The sequence below is a fragment of the Propithecus coquereli genome, unplaced genomic scaffold (assembly GCF_000956105.1).
Source record: "Propithecus coquereli isolate 6110/MARCELLA unplaced genomic scaffold, Pcoq_1.0 Scaffold77, whole genome shotgun sequence".
Lineage (NCBI taxonomy): Eukaryota > Metazoa > Chordata > Mammalia > Primates > Indriidae > Propithecus > Propithecus coquereli.
The window spans coordinates 2,185,628-2,202,675 of NW_012153840.1; the positions used below are offsets into that span (position 1 = coordinate 2,185,628).

The 17,048-nt window shown below is 48.6% G+C and overlaps 1 protein-coding gene across 1 annotated transcript in view; it reads right to left on the reverse strand.

Annotated features, from left to right (window-relative positions):
* The window catches only part of FHAD1 (forkhead-associated (FHA) phosphopeptide binding domain 1), a 117,496-nt gene that overhangs the window by 49,812 nt on the left and 50,636 nt on the right, over nt 1-17,048 (reverse strand). The window contains exons 8-13 of the mRNA XM_012662483.1: nt 15,712-15,801; nt 14,625-14,729; nt 9,127-9,234; nt 6,574-6,657; nt 5,679-5,831; nt 4,613-4,808 (exon numbers count right to left, since the gene is read on the reverse strand). Of these exons, the coding sequence (XP_012517937.1) occupies nt 4,613-4,808; nt 5,679-5,831; nt 6,574-6,657; nt 9,127-9,234; nt 14,625-14,729; nt 15,712-15,801 (736 nt within the window). The remainder of the gene's footprint in view (nt 1-4,612; nt 4,809-5,678; nt 5,832-6,573; nt 6,658-9,126; nt 9,235-14,624; nt 14,730-15,711; nt 15,802-17,048) is intronic.

The window sequence follows — 17,048 nt, forward strand, 5'->3', positions numbered from 1 at the left end:
GACCCTGTGCACGGTTTTAACATTATTGAGCCTCAGTTTCCTCACCTTCGAATTAAAGACAGAAACGGCATTTCCCTCACTGGGCTGGAGGGAGGCCGAGCGCACACAGTGCAGGTAAACGTGTAACGCAGTGACAAGTACCCAGGAGGGGCCAAACGATCCGTGGTCCCCGCCCTTCTCTTGGGAACCACGAACACAGCAGGCACCTGGGAATGTTTGCGGAAGGTGATCGATAGATTGGGGACCCCCTGCCAGCCTCAGCAACGTGAGGTACCTTGAATCAATCACTTTATCCTGGTGGAATAGTCATAAAAACATTTTTTTTTTCAAGATGGAGTCTGGCTCTGTCACCCGGGCTAGAGTGCGGTGGCGTCATCATAGCTCACTGCAGCCTCACACTCCCGAGCTCAAGTGATCCTCCTGCCTCAGCCTCCCAAGTAGCTGGGACTACAGGTACGCACCACCGCACGTCGCTAATTTTTCTGTTTTTTTGTTGAGACAGGGTATCGCTCTTGCTCAGGATGGTCTCAAACTCCTGGCCTCAAACAATCCTCCTGCCTCGGCCTCCCAGAGTGCTAGGATTACAGGCGTGAGCCATCGTGCCAGCCATAAAAACAGTTTTGAGCCACAGTTTCATTTCTAAAATGAGGATAATGGGCCCCGCCTCATAGAGTTATTGTGAGGATGAACTGAGACAATGTGTGTAAAACGCTGAGAAGGCATCTGGAATATACGTGCTCAATAATGGACAAAGACTACCGTCATCACCATCGTCACTTTCACCATCACCATCATCACCACCCTAATTATCACCACCACCATCATCATCATCATCACCATCATCATCATCATCTCCGACATCGCCTGCTTCCTCCTCCTCACGTAGGCAGCTCTGGGCAGGGGTCAGTGCAGTGGAAGAGAATACAGGAATCCCCTAGTTCACTCCTTTCTCTTAGTCTTTGGGCCCTCACCATGACATTGCTCACACTGGAAGAGAAAACACCTTTTACCATCAACTTCCTCCCCTGCTGAGTGGGAGAGGGACGGGCCCTACTCACTAGCCTTTCTGCTATTACTCTCCATTCTTTTTTCTTGACTTCTCAGAACCAACCAGTTGTATCACAGAACCGTCAGCAGACCACTGTTTCCCAGCAGGTGGTCTGTAGCACAGTACTCCAAGAGACGTTAGCTGGGGTAAGGCAGCAAAGGAGACCGGTATTGTGGAAACACTGCATTCATTCCTTACCCCGCTCCTGTAGATCCGCAGTGCAGATTAATATAGGAAGGATTCTACAGAGACCTTTGTTTTTTTGTTTTTTGTTTTGAGAGGGTCTTGCTCTATTGTCCAGGCTGGAGTGCAGTAGTGTCATCATAGCTCACTGCAGCCTCAAACTCCTGGCCTCAAGGGATCCTCCTGTCTCAGCTTCTCAAGTAGCTGGGACTACATGTGTGTGCCACCATGCCCGGCTAATTTTTAAATTTTTTTTGTAGAGATGGGGTCTCACGATGTTGCCCAGGCTGGTCTTGAACTCCTGGCCTCAAGTGATCTTCCTGCCTCGGCCTCCCAAAGTGCTGGGATTACAGGTGTGCACCACCATGCCCAGCCCAGAGACCTGTTTGATGTTGCTCAAATCTCATGACTCTGTGAAGTCAGGAGAAAAAAATGGTCAGTCTGAGAAAAGCTGCCTAGAACCAGTCTTTTTCAGCCTTTTTGGAATTCCTGGCCTGACTGCTTAACTTTACGACCCACATTTTCTTTTTTTTTTTTTTTTTTGAGACAGAGTCTGGCTCTGTTGCCCGGGCTAGAGTGCCGTGGCGTCACCCTAGCTCACAGCAACCTCAAACTCCTGGGCTCAAGCGATCCTCCTGCCTCAGCCTCCCAGGTAGCTGGGACTATAGGCATGCGCCACCATGCCTGGCTAATTTTTTCCATATATATATATTTTTAGTTGTCCAGATCATTTCTTTTTATTTTTGAGTAGAGACGGGGTCTCGCTCTTGTTCAGGCTGGTCTTGAACTCCTGACCTTGAGCGATCCATCCGCCTCGGCCTCCCAGAGTGTTAGGATTACAGGCATGAGCCACCGCGCCGGGCCAATGACCCACATTTCTTTACGTTAACATATGATTAGATTTATAGGCAAAGGTATAATTGCAAAAATGGCCTTGGGAGCAGGGAGAAGACAGCGCACACATAGCGTGGCCCTACTATTCCCAGGATAGAGATCATGGTCTGTCTTTGTTTCACTTCAGTCTAGAACTCTGATGCGTGTTTTACCTAATTTCATGTAAGCTCACGACTCTGCCATGACTACGAGAACAGCAACACTCTATGACATGATGAGGGGGAGGCTCATACATGAAAATTCATCTTGCTTTTTCTTTTTTAAGAACTTGACACCACCGTCTGGATCCTTTGGAGACATCCTGCCGGGGATGCTGCAGCGGCAGAGTTGAAGGTCACTGCTCTGCTCCTATTCACTGCTGCGAGAATGTCAAACTCACGCGGCCTCTCCGGAGTGGAGGATGGTTTGGCAAGGAGTAGCCGCAAGTTTCAAAATGCTGGAGTTCCTTAAGGTGCGGCCCTGTGCCCTCCGCCTCCCACGCAACGCTTTCATTAAGTTTAGAGCTTACGTGAAATCAGGTAAAACACGGGTCAGAGTTCTAGCTGTTCTTCAAGATTGAAGAACCGAAACAACCTTCCTAAGGGATTCCATTTGCACCCATGGCTTTAATCACCCCTCCGTCCTTCCCCCCGCGGATCCCCAGGAAGCCCCACTATGTGGTACCTGCCGTTCGGGTGCTGGGGACACAGTGTTGTCATCTGTCTCCAGACAAGACACCCAGGGAACAGCTGCCTCTTGGGCACCACATCTTGGATGTCTCTCGGGCACCTCACACGCATCTTCCCCTCAAACCTGGGCCTCGTCCTGGGTTCCCCACCCTGAATCTTAGGGAAGGAACCACATCTGTCCTTTTATACGTGCCAGCAACCTAGAGGTTGTGTAGACCCCTCCCTGTTACTTCCCTTCCAACCTTCTCCTTTGCCGCCACTGAGGCTTGTGGATTCGCCCCTTGAGCATCCCGGAATCTTCTCTCTTTCCTCATCCCCACCCTGCCCGACTGTGGCCACGTCAGCCCTATGGCAGCCTCCCAGCTGGGCTCCCAGGCCTCCCCGCTGACCACTTTCCAGGGCATTTACCAGCTGTCACCAAGATGATTGTCTCAAAACGCAAACTTGTTCCATCAACTCCTTACTTAAAATTTTCCATTGGCTTCTTGCTGCTCTCAGGAGAGAGCAGAGCTTCTTACCAGGCTCCGCAAGCCCTGAAGGGCATGGCCCCTGGGGACCTCCCTCGACAGCCTGCCCCACCCCTGCGCCGGAGCTCTCCATGCTCCTCCTCCCCACCACTTCATTGCTCCCTCTGCCCAGAGTTCTCCCCTCCCTGCTCTTTGGCAAACAACTCCTATGCATCCTGCAGATGCCCCGCCCTCCCTGACCTGGTCGAGCCCTGCACTTCTTCATTGCGATTATCACCATTCAAGTTTTACGTTTGTTTGAGTGATTTTTCCATTAATGCCCACCTCAGCCCTCCCCCAGAGACCATAAGCTCTACGAGGGCAGGGATAGTGCCTGTTGTTTCCCCAGCATTTTATTGTAAAAAAGTTTAAATGTATTATAAAGCTGGAAGAGTTTTACAGTCAACACCCCTACACCCACAGCCTGGAGTCCCCCGTTCCTGGCCCCACGACATCTCTGCCCTGCTCAGGGCCTGGCGTCTGGCAGCATGCAGTGAGTCTGGATTGAGCAGAAGTCGTTCGTGCCCTGCCACCTCTGGGAAAATGAAGGAAAGGTGGGTAGGAGTATGTGCAGTAACGTGCCTCTCAGCATGGTCTATGCGTGTAGCAAACTGGAAACAACTTAGATGCCTGCGCTGGGGACTGGCGAGATAGATGCTGGCACACACCGCACGACGGCATTCGAGACCTGCCATCAGTAACGTGATGGTGCGGGTCTGTGTGTACTGTCACGGGAGAAGCTTCCTGATGATGTAGTATTGGGAACAAAACTAAAGAAAATTGGGTGTAATACGACACTACTTTTTGTAAAATTAAAAAATCAATAAACATTCAATAACACCTATTGTGTGCCAAGTACTATCCTAAGTACTTTACACAGATCAATGCATTTTAGTCCTCACGATGCCCCTAAGAGGTAGGTACTCCATATTATCCCATTTTACAGGTGAGGAAACTGAGGCATAGGGAGGGTAGGTCATTTGCTTAGAATCACACAGCTAATTCCACAGGAAAATGCCTTGAAAGTTACAAAACATAACAGTAGTATTGCTGAGAGGTAGAATTTCGCATGATTTGGGATTTAATTTTCCTTTCGCCTCCGTCACGATTCATTTTTCCCCAGTGATCGTGTCCCACTTATGCGTTTGTTTTAATGGAAAATCACTTCTCAAGTGGAGAAGCAAAGTTAAGTCTGGAGAAGGGAACGCTTGGCCTCACACCCACGAAGCTTCCTCAACAGATGTCCCATCGCAGTGGGATTCAACGCGACATTTTAGAATCGTGCAACCATGTGAGAAAAAAGCCCCAGTAACCTTTGTCAGAGCCGGGTAGCGGGATGCCGAGGTCCTGGAGGAGCTGCTCCGTCTCCTCCAGCCAGGACAGCGGGAGGCTCAGCACGTCCAGCGACGCCTTCTGGAGCCCCGAGACAGGTGGGCTCACCTGGAGCTTCTGAAGAAGGTCCACCTCCTTCCGCAGGCTGCTGCCGCGGCAACACAGTCTCATGCAAGCCTGAAAAGGGATGAGATCATGAGAAGCCCGGACCCTGTGGACAGAAATAGCACCTGACGTGGTCTGCAAGGGACAACAATCTCAACTGTGCCACGAAGCGGGCAGCGCCCCGTGCCGGCTTGCCCTGGGATGGTCCGGGTTTCTTTGCTTTTTTGGCAGCTTTTATTTTTTTTTTTTTGCACTCAGATCTGCACTTTTGATGATCAAAGTGAACCCTCTTTTAGGAATATGCAACCCCAAAGCCAAATTACCATTGGAAATTAGGGTGAAATGAGAACCAAAGGTGGGTACTTTTTCCATTCATGAAAATTGCTGCCGAGACCAGCACACAAGGGATAGGAAAGCGTGGCTTCCTGGTTTGAGGGCGCACTGACAAGCCAGCGTCCGCACGAACGCCCCAGACGTAGCTGCTGGCTTCCAGGGAAAACAGAGGCAGCTGCCCACTCCCATAAGCTGGATCCTGGTGTGGGACCCTGGGGTGGTCAGACCCCGTCCCTGCTCCTGCACAGCCAAAGGCAAGAGGGGTGGGAACGGCCTTATGTTGCTGGGCCAAGAGAGAAAATGCAGATACGGTGCAGGAACATTGCTTTGGTTTCTCTGAAAATAACATAGGGGATTTTTAAAAGTCGTTTTGTTTTGTTTTTGGGGGCTGGGGCCTCCCAAAGTCAATGCGCGAAGGTGCGCAGGCACCAAGTTCATGGGAGGCATTTTCAGGTCCTTTGTTGTCTGTTCTCCAACAAGAGAAAAAGTGGATAGAAAAGTAGATAGAAAGCTGCCCAACTCGCTCCATGAAACCTGGACAGTTTCCCAAATAGGAGGCACAAAAATTAGACAAAGGGACCATTTGTGGGTGGTGTAAGAAGAGGCCACCTGACAGCTGTCTAGGGCCATTGTCAGCTTCTTGACGTCCTCGGCGGTCTGCTCCTGCTTGCAGTTGCTGAGCTGGGTCTCCTTCTGCAGCGTCCACTTTTTCTGCTGAAAGTTGATGTTGTCCTCGGTGACCTGGGCGATTTTCTCTATTAACTGGTGAGAAAAGAAAAAGAAAAAAAAGATATAAATACAGGGTGGCTCTGGGAGGAGGGGACTGGAGAGTGGTGACTTAAGTCCCCGTCTCGGCAGGAGAGGAGGGCAGTCCCAGCATGCTTTGCTGATGGCCCTGAAGCGGAACATCGGGCCTGTCACCAGGACACTTCCCAGGACCAGAGATTATTCTCAAGAGCCAAAGGCCTGTATCGTTGCCGTGAGCTTGTCCTGGACCTGTGCAGGGCGGCAGTGACTCCTAACGCTGAGCTCGGTGCTACGAGCTCACAGACAAAAGTCAGGTTCTCCTACGTCCGATGAGAGCCGCCCACGGCGTGTTTTCTTACCTGTCTTTGACACGGAGGCTTGGAGAGAGTACTGGGGATTCATGCACAGTCCACCCTCTCTGCCATTGCTGGAGAGAACACGCCAGAACCCACCGACTGTGAAGAGACAGTGCCTACCCTCACAGTGACAGTGAAGGCTACATGTGCACGTCTGGAGACCAGAACTAAGCCTGGATGGTTTAATTTGATTTTCATGGAAACATTTCAAGGGAGTTTAACTGGCTTTTACTTTAAAAGCCAGGAAATCCCATAAAATCAAAACAAATCTTTATGGTGTAGCAACAGTGTGAAAAATATGTGCCACCAACAAAAACAGAAACATATGCTCCCAGGGGCTGGAATCCGATCCCTGAAGAAGAGGAAAGTGGAGGATCCACGAGCACGAACGACAGACTAACCTGCTGGTCGGTGATGGGCTTGTCCTGGGTCAGCTTCGCCCGTCCGTAGGTGGCCTTGATCACCTGGCTTCTGAAGTGCTCCAGCTGCGGCACAAAGGGAGGGCACAGTGTCAGCGAGGGCGGTGGGAGCTGGCAGGCGGGGGGCGGCGCTGCCCTCTCAGGGTGCGGGGGCCCCACCAGGAGGGTCTGCACTGCACGCCTGAGCGATCACTGTGTCATCAGAACCGTCACCACTCGCTGGAAGTGGCAGAAGTGAAACAAGGCAGAAGAAAAGAGAACAGCGGCTTTAATTACTTCTGAGGCGGGCCTGCCTGACCCGGCGAGGCCTGTGGTCAGTGCACGCACATGTCGCAAACCCTTGGAAGAGCCACTTGCTGCCAATTATCCAGTGGGAAGTCTGGGGCCCAGAGCGCTCTTCTGTAATTGCTAAGTCGGCACCAGACTGTGAGATAAATATTGAGGCTGTCGGCGCAAGTAAATTATGCAGTCAGCAAGGGAGCCTGGGGAGAGAGAACGCTCTCCTTTTGCCACTTTGTGCCTGGCCCATAAGCGTCCTGAAGACCGTGCCCGTCACATCACCTCTGTATGCCTGGAGCCCAGCACAGTGCCTGGCACAGAGAGGCACTCAACAGATGTTGGCTGGATGCTCGCACACAGAAGCATCGGGAAAGTCAGGGTTCTCTGCTTCAGCTCAAGCAGCTTTCACTGGGCACCTCCTGGGTGCTGGTGTTTCCAGGTTAAAGCTGACGAAACAGCAGCTACACTTAGCCAGGGCTCGCGGAGTTACAAGTCCAAGGTGTCCTGGATTCCATCAGAAGTTAGAGGCAAAGGAGCCCAACTTTCTCTGGGAATTTACCAATATGGCAGCCCTTGGCCTGGGCCTTTGGTCCACCGGCAAATGTGGTCAGTAAAGACTCTGAAGCAGAACCCTGAAGGGACCAAAAGCGCCACTGAGTCAACTTGGGAGACAAGGGGGTTCACAGGAGTTCACTGCACATGGGGGAGTTCTGATGCTGGATGTCCTAAGGACAGCTCTGCAGTCACCCTGCCTGGAGCAGACGAGGTGATGTGAGACACTCCAAGCCACCCTCTGGTTTCATGGCCATGGGGAGGGTCCCACCTCACCCATGGAATTGGCTGGGCAGAGGAAGCCCTGCGACTGATGGTCCCGCTGCCACCAGAGGCTCTCTGTAGGCATGACTGCCCCTGGTAAAGGGACAGGTCCTCCTGGACCATAGCCTCGGTCCTGAAGTCACTCTCCTGGGAAGGGCAGAGTGACAGGCTCGTTGGCTTTGGAGGTACAGGGGTCGGAAGGCCCTGGGTGGCAGAGACAGGGCTTGTCCTTTTCCTCTTGTGCCTAGACCTGGAGGAGTCTCATTGCCTCTGGGGGTCCTCCTGGATGACCTCTGCTCAGAGCTGTAACGAGGACCCCAGCTCTTAGGCAAAGGACACAGGGCAGACCCTCAAATCCAGTGTGTGTTAGGGGGTGCGGAATGCAGGGACGATGAGTGTGGAGAGACCCACACTGGCAGGCTCTCTGCCCTTGCTAAGGGGCTGGCACCCTGCAGGAGAAATGACACTGGGGGTGACGGTGGTGGACATTTGAGTTTCAGTATGAGAGGACAAAACCCCGGTCACACCGCCTGGTTAAGGCTCGGTGGTAGCACACGGAAGGGCTTTGGGAGCCGGGCTGGGTGCTGTAGAGGGATCCTTTGGGGATCGTGCTCTTAACCTTTTCTGGTGGTTCACAGACCCTTTTGAGAATCTGATGAGTGACGTGGTGGACCCTCCCTCCCAGAAGTAGAGGACAATCACACACACACATGCAAAACGTCGTGGCTCCCCTGGAGCTGTGGTTGCCAGGAGAGGGGCCCTCGTGCAGGAGTCCAGCGTGGGCTGCCCTTGGCGGCCGTATTCTGGAAGGTCGTGCCCTCCCGCCTGGTTCCTTGTCTGCTCTCGCTTAGCCTTTGGGAGAATCTCGCCTGCACGTTCTGGCCCTTGCGACTGTGCCACGTGTAACAGGAAGGGCCACTGGGCGGTCCCGGGCCAGAGCTTCCGAGAAATGGCACCTCCGGACCAGCTGGGTCACAGTGGCTCACAGCCCTGCCAGGAATTCTCCACTGAGCACGCACTTTAGACACCATGGGGTTTTACCTTATTAAGAAAAGTGACACTTCCTTATAGACAGTAACTGTGACATCTGCAGGGGCCCAAGGGAAGAAAGATTGTGGCAAATGTGAGGACAAAAAATGTTAGGGAGAAAGTACTAGGAACACCATAGGGGTCATGGGACCTGGTTAACTGGGGCAGGCACTGAGCCAAGATTGGCTGCCTGGTCAGGGCCTTAGGTCAGGGCGCACCATTAGGGTGGGAAGCTTCCTGGAAGGAGAAACCTCTTTAGTGACGTCCACTGGGACGAGAAGCCGCAGAAAGCCTCGGCCCAGGAGATCAACAGGAGAATGACACCACGCTATCCTCCCTCCGGCTGCCGCTTGGGGGCAGAGAGTCACTAGGGAACGTGGACCAGTGAGGGGGGCTCTGGGACATGCCTACCTGACCTACTGCCCTTTCCAAATTGACTTTAATAAGGCTCTCTCTGTTCCCCATTTCTTGCAGCTGAAGCAATTTCCTTCTGGAATCCTTCTGAAGCTTCTCTTCAACCTGAAATGATGATGAAAGCATGTGCTTGCTGCTAATGTGATCATAATGCACTCGGGGAAATCCCTCTAGGAGGTCTAATGGCCGTGGGGAGGTCCCAGTGGGCAGGGACAGCTGCAGCCCATGTGGCAGCGGTCACAGGCGTGCACACACAGGGTGGAGGTGGGATCGTGAGGCGCCGTCCCTTGGGGGAAAGGCCAGGTTCTGCACCCTGCGCTCCGCTCCCAGCTCAGTCCCTAACAAGCTGGATGACCTTGGGAAAGTCATTTCACTGCTCGGTGACTCAACGTCCTCATCTGTCAAATGGGACGACGATACTATTACCCTCCTCGAAGAGTTACTGTGGGGACAAAACATGCCCGGGATAGTGCCAGCACTCCGTGAGGGCTCTCTAAGTGTGTTAGGTACTGTTGGAACCTGTAAAAGGTGGGTGGGAAGGGCCACCACGCAGCATCATTCTAATACTGTAAGTAACTGGCCCTTCATGGGTACTTGGTAAATGTTACTATTGGGTTTTAATCGAAACTATTTGTCGTTGCCACTTTTAACATGCTTACCGCTCTGGGAGGCTTGATAAGCAATGGCTATTAAAGAATTGCAGCCTACAAAAGACGTTTAAAGCGGGGGTTGGGGGTGGGGGTACTGCCATTCACCACCCTTGCCTGGAGGACCGACAACTCAAGGTGCGCTTGGGCGTGATCGATGCTACCCTCTGCTGGCCGTTACAAGACCCTGCGGCGGCTCAATTCGTTTTTGAACAATAAACATGTTTTGAGCACCTGCTGGGCCAGGGCTCAGCCACTAGCAGGAAATGAGGCAAACTCTCCGGAGTGAGAGGATTTTGTGCTGAGACAACTTCACAGGAAGGGTCACACAGAGGTGATAAAAGAACACCTTCGGAGCTTTCTTCTGAGCAGGACGGTGCCAGCACTTCATCAGGCAACTTACGGAGAGGCTCCAGCTAGCTGGTTTCCCTGGGAAGATCCGCTCAGCTCCCTGGGCCTCGCTTCCTCACTGCACAGCCCTCCCAGGTCTACGCACGCCCGGCTTCTACTTCGCTGACGTTTTCCATGCTGCAAAGGCAGAGCCTGTGCCAGGACTTTGTTCTTTGCTCCTCGTGTCACTGAATGGCCTGCCTGTTCCCGAAGCCTGTTAGTTCTGTTCCTCAAGTCGCTGCCATCCAGCAGGCCCTTGGCACCCATCCAGAGACTTACTCAGTGCCACCCTATGCGCGGCCTCAGGCCAGGCACCGGGAGCCTCTGGCTGGGATAACCGGCCTCCTCGCCTCCAATTCACCTCCTTCCAGTACACCCTTCGCAGTCCCGTGAGAGGTACCGAGCTGAGGGGCGGCACCGTCCCGCAGGACTCTGTGCAGTGATCAGATGCCCTGCACCCCTGCTGTCTAACAGGGAAGCCACTGGCCACACCTGTGTGACCAAGGAACTGAATTTTAAATTTTATTGAATTTCACCTAAATAGTCACATGTGGCTAGTGGCCATCCACAGTCACTAGAGTCAGACAAACGTTGCTTTCCATCTTGGCTTTGCCACTTACTGACTGTGGCTTCAGGCTGGTTACTTTACTCTGAACCCTGATTCCCTCATCTGTAAAATGGGCATAATAATTTCTAGATCATAGAGTTGTTGTAAAGATGAAAAGAGATTAAATGTTTGACATAATGCCTAGTCCATGAAAAACTGCAGCTATCATTGTCACCATTATCAGTAGTAACGAACCTAATCACATATGCCCCTATTCAAAAGCCTTCAGTAGCTCCCACTGTCTAGGGCACTATATAGCCCAAGCTCTGAAACCAGTGAAAAACACCAAGCCAAAGAATCAAGAAGCCCGTATGAACTCCAAACAAGAAAAATAAACCCACACCTAGATGAAGCATAATAAAATTGCTGGAAATCAAAGGAACAGAAAAATTTTAAAAACATCCGGAAAAAAAAAAAGACATTACACACCAGTGCAATGGTCAGGCTTATAGCTTACCTCTAAATAGAAACAATTTGAACTGAAAGACAATAGAATTACATACTTAATGCTGTCTATAATGTGCTGAAATAAAATAATTGCCAAGTAGAATTCAATACTAAGTCAAAATGTTTGAAGAATGAAGTTAAATATTGATATTTTCAGACACACACATGCACACCCCCCCCCCCCCCCGAGAGAATCTGTCACCAGCAGAGCCACACTGAAGGATGTTCTTTAGGCAGAGGAAAAACGATCCCAGAGGGACGATCAGAGATGTAGAAAAAAACACAACAGTCATGTGTGCACATGGATATCAACTGTATAAAAATACTGTCACTTGGGGTTTCAAACGTACAGAGAAGTTTAGGAAATGACAATAGTAACATATAAGTCTGGAGGGGGTAAGTGAAGTTAGCGTGTCAGTGTCTGAGGTCACCGTATCATCAAGGAGGAGGTCAAAATTAGCAATAAATACTGGATTTTGCTGAGGTGGAAACGTACATGGTAATCTTTAGGATAATAACTAAAAGAATAGTATTAATAGAAGAGTGGAAAACTCAATAAACGCTGGGTTTTGGTAAGTCATGACTGCATGTGATTGTCTTTTTTGTTGTTGTTGTTTAACTTGGAGCTTTTCACGCAAGTTGTCTTACTATTACTAAAAAAGGAGTAAAACAGTGAAAAATTTCCAAGCTAATATGCGGAAAAAATGGAATGACAAACACTATCAGCTGAAAGAAGGCAAGAATGGAGAGGAAAAGAAATACTGCACAGGCGGTACGACTGGCAGTGAGCAAGAAGTTAAATTCAACCCCCAACATACCAGCAGTCACGTTGTATATAAATGGACGGAAAGACAAAGATTGTCAAACTGGATTGTATAGGAACTACGTGCTGTTTAACAACAGATATAAACTTAAAGGAAGATTGACAGAAAAGTATGAAAAAGACATACTATGAAGACTCTAATCAAAAGAAAGCCAGTGTAGCTCATGGAGCTTTCTTCATGACAAAGTAGACTTTAAGAGAAAAACCCCTCCAGAGATGAAAAGGAATATCTTGCGATGGTCAAAGATTTGGTTCAACAGGAAGTAATAAAATTATAACTATATATGCACCTACTAACATAGCCTCGAAATATATAAAGTAAAAATACTAAAAAAAGAAATAGACAAAGCCACACCATGACGGGATATTTAAACAACATACCTCTCTCGATGACTGGCAAAACACACAGACGAAACAAAACAATCACTAAGAGCATTTGAGTTCTGAACACCATCTGCGAACTTGATTAAGTCACTTGTTCCCAGTGGCTGCAGAAGGCATATTTTTTTCAAGTAGACATGTGGAACCACAATCGACCACATGCAGGTCATAAAACAAGTCTCAATTAATATAAAAAGATTGAAATCACACGGAGGATGATCTCTGACCACAGTGTAATTAAGCAAGAAATCAACAGCCAAAAGATAACCAGAAAATCCTCATATATTTAGAAGTTAGGAAATAACTTCATAATAACCTATGGATCAAAGAAGAAATCAAAATGGGATTTGGAAAATATTTCGATCTTAATAATAATGAAAATACCGCATACTAAAACTTGTGGAATGCAGCAAAAGCCTTGCTTAGAGGAAAATTCATAGCCCAGGGAGCAGTTTGATTCCATGTTCATGACTACAACTGTTTGAAAGAAAAATATACCCAAGTAAATTCATTTTCATTGAGAAGGTATTTTCCATAGTGAAGCTCATTAAGCCAATGGTTTAACAGATTTCCACAGGTTTACATTTTAATTTTTATTCTTCTAAGCTTATTTTTATCTGGATCAATTCTTTCTTAGATAAATTGTACAATTATTACTTGATTCATCTATACGTTTTTCTTGTCCCTACCAAATATTTAGCAATCACACCTCTGTCATTGTGTGCTTTGTGTCCCTCATTTTTGCTAAGTTCATTTTTTTCCCAGATTATATTCCGTACATCTAAACTTTTTCAAGAATATTTGATTTTTTTCTCTCAAATTTTAGTTTGTGTGGTTTTAACTGTTGGTTTTAATTATTTCTCCAAGTCTACTTATGTCTGGTCAACTTTGGCAGGCTTCAATATTGTCAATGAGACATGATTTTTCAGGCAGCTTCTCGTCTAGTTTGTATTTTAGCTTGTGAAGTTTTACCAGTTTTAGCTTCTGGTGACTAGTCTGACATTCATATTAAGTAAAAACTGGAGAAAATACTGGATCATTTGCTTTTACTTCTCAGATCAACCTGGAGCAATTCCCCTCAGGTAGAATTCCCTTGCCTTTTAGATTTTCTCTTAAAATATTCTTAGTTTTCTCAATGACAATGGTCTTCTCATCAAATAAAGTAGATGATTCAAGTTGAAAGAGTATAGATTGTGGCCACACTGCTCAGGACCCTTAAAGATATTTTCAGTTTAGAAAATTTAAAAATATGTGTGATCCAGAAGTATACTTTGCACAACTCTTCAATTGGTTATATTGCCAAAAGAGGCCACCACTGGTTTAAAATAACAGAACTTTCTGTGGTGATGGGAACATTCTGTATCTGTACTGTCAGTAGCCACGAGCCACAAGTGGGTATTGAGCACTTGGGATGTGGCTAGTGCAAGTGAGGAGCTAAATTTTGTTTTATTTACTTTTTTTTTGAGACAGAGTCTTGCTCTGTCACCCCGACTACAGTGTGGTGGTGTCATCATAGCTCACTCCAACTCCAGGGCTCAAGTGATCCTCCTGCCTCAACCTCCCAAGTAACTGGGACTACAGGTGTGTGCTATGACGCCTGGATAATTTTTCTATTTTTTGTAGAAATGGGGTCTTGCTCTTGCTCAGGCTGGTCTTGAACTCCTGAGCTCAAGTGATCCTCCAGCCTCAGCCTCCCAGAGTGCTAGGGTTACAGGTGTGAGCCGCCGTGCCCAGCCTTTTTTATTTACTTTTAATGAATTTAAATTTAAATAGCCATGTGTGGCTATGGCTACTGTGATGGATAGCATATGTCTTGAGTATGCAACTAAAGATTTTTTCCTGTGATGAGAAGGGACATTAAAATAATCAAGCAACATTAAACCCTCTGGGATCTGGAGGTAGGTGGGTGGGTCTCATTACGAAAAAGCAAGGGACAGTGTTAGAAGGCAGTGTGAGTAGTGGTTACTCATGGAACTTGGAGTCAGACTCACCTGGGTTCAAATCCTGCCACAACTACTTTATCTTAGTGAACTTCGGTCCCTTCCTTTCCCTCTGTGAACCTCAGTTTTCCCCAGGGTGAGAGGGGCTGATACCAGCATCGACTACACGGGGTCCTTCTGAGGATTAACGCTGATGATTGGGGGTAGTGTGGGGGCGGGTAGCACCTGACCATTGGACTGAACCATCCTTGCCTGCGTACCTTACTCTTTTCTCGCAGGGTCTTGGAGATCATGCATTGCTCAGTACAGCTCTTCCTCAGCTCCTCCCGAAGCCTTTTCATTTCTTTCTCCATGTCTTGTATTTGCTGAAAAATTTCAACAACAGAGGAGTCAACTTCCCTGATGGCAGCAGGAGCTGCCTTCTGCTCTCAAAGGTCTGAGCCCTTAGAACCCCTTCGTCCCGTTCATTAAGGTGGAAACCTCGTCTGGTGTTAGCTTGTTTATTTGCTTATTTATTTAATCAACCTTAACAGATCAAGGTAAAAATAATCTGTTTTTTTTTAACTAATTTTTTTTTTGTAGAGACAAGCGTCTCGCTCTCTTGCCCTGGCTAGAGCACAGTGGTGTCATCATAGCTCACAGCAACCTCAAACTTCTGGCCTCAAATGATCCTCCTGCCTTAGCCTCCCCAGTAGCTGGGACTACAGGTGTGCACCACCATGCCTGGCTAATTTTTTTCTTTTTTTTTTAGAGACAGGGTCTTGTTGTGTTGTCCAGGCTGGTCTTGAACTCCTGGGCTCATGTGATCCTCCTGCCTCGGCCTCCCAAAGTGCTGGGATTATAGGTGTGAGCCACCGTACCCTGCCTAATTTTAATGGCCCTATTTTCATTGTATTTATTTTTATGGTCACCTTCTATATCAGGCAAATGATAACTTTTTTGTTTTGTTTTTATTCCTTGGTGTCAAATTGATGTGTTTAAATAAAAATACTGAAGGAAGAAGTTTGTGTCAACAACAGTGCCCATGGCTGTGAAAAACTTCTGACAGTGGAACATAATTCTGGGAATCACAGGTCCGGGGCGGGGACCCTCCTCCCTGTGCCAGCCCATGAGGGCGCGAGAGCCAACTGCCCAGAGGACTCTGGAGCGTGTTTTCCATGGTCTTTTTGCCCATCTCTCCCTGGGGGCCCAGGGCAGCAAACCAAGGAATTATGAGACTACATTAAAAACAAACGGACACAGGCCCCAGGGCTTCATGCTTTGTGATGGACCAAGGATCCCACCGAGACTCTGAAGGTCAAAGTGTAGTTTTTCTGGTGGCACCTACAGTGAGGAAGCTCGACTCACAGTTTTGCAGAGTTTCAACTCTTTCTCTTCGGCGTCTCTGTGTTCCTTGTGTGCTTCCTCCTTTCTTAGCTCCTCCTTCAGCGCTGAGCACTGCGGAGGAAAGGACAAGGAAAGGGGCCGCATGGCCACATGGGGTTGTCTGGACGGTTCCAAGGCCCCGTGTTAGCCCCAGAGCATGTCCTGCCTGCTGCTCCCGTCCAGTCACACACCCAGGTCCCAAAGGCAGGACTGCCGTGTCTGACGGGCACATGGGCTCCTGCATGAGTCATCCCCAGGTTGCCTCTCCCATGAGACCTGAGGAATAGAGATCGCATTTCACCTTCGAAAGCCAGCGATCTAAACCACAAGAAAGCTCCGGCATGGGAGAGTCTGGTTTAAGAACATCCACTGATGCCCTCAGAGGGGGCACTGGTGAGCTCGGACGGCTCTTAGCGTTTCATGCAATTTACTCCTCGGAGCCCCAGCTGCCCTGGTCACGGGAATGAAACGCACAGTTTGGCAGCAGCAGGCACCTAGAACATAAAGATGTGCCTCTTTTTTGACCCAGGAGTTCCACTTCAGGAACGTATCCCAAGGACCATGACGGGACAGGTCAGGGAATTTGCAGGTCCAAGGACGTTCTTTACAGTGTTATCAGCAAGAGTGCAGAAAAATGTCCGATGACTGGAGACTGCTTTATAACATCGTGTGTATGCAGGAAAATATTCTGTAGCTTTTATGACCAATGATAAAAACTTTTATTGATTAACGTGGGTAAATAGTAATTATTTAAAATTTTAAAAATGTAATATAGTTTAAATTCGTTGCTATGTATGCCATATATATTTTTTCTAGGTAATATATAGAAACAAAATTGGAAGAATATGTGTGAAAGTATTGACATTAATTTCTTGGGGTAGGTAGCATTTCTCTTCTCTCTTTAATTCTGCTTTCCAGTATTATCTATGTATTATTCTAAAATTAACACACATGACATATGTAATTTGGGAAAGAAAAGAAAGACAGGCATTTCAAGCGTTCATTCGCGCAATCCCTCGGTCGTGAGGAGCCCGTGTGCTAACGGCAGGCACAGGCTGGAGGATGCAGGCCCTGTTCCAAGGTCACGAGGGAAGGAGAAATGGGGCCGAAAATCATCCCAGTGCACTGCGGGAGGTGGAATCACCAGACAGGGGCTGTGTTCCCATATTTCTGCCACCAAGCATCAGCTGTACCCATCCCCCCCCAACACACACACACACACACACACACACACACACACACACACACACACACACACACAGCAGCGAGCACACATTTAATCCAGGAAGTCAGTCTGCTCCGGAGAAACAGATGCAGAG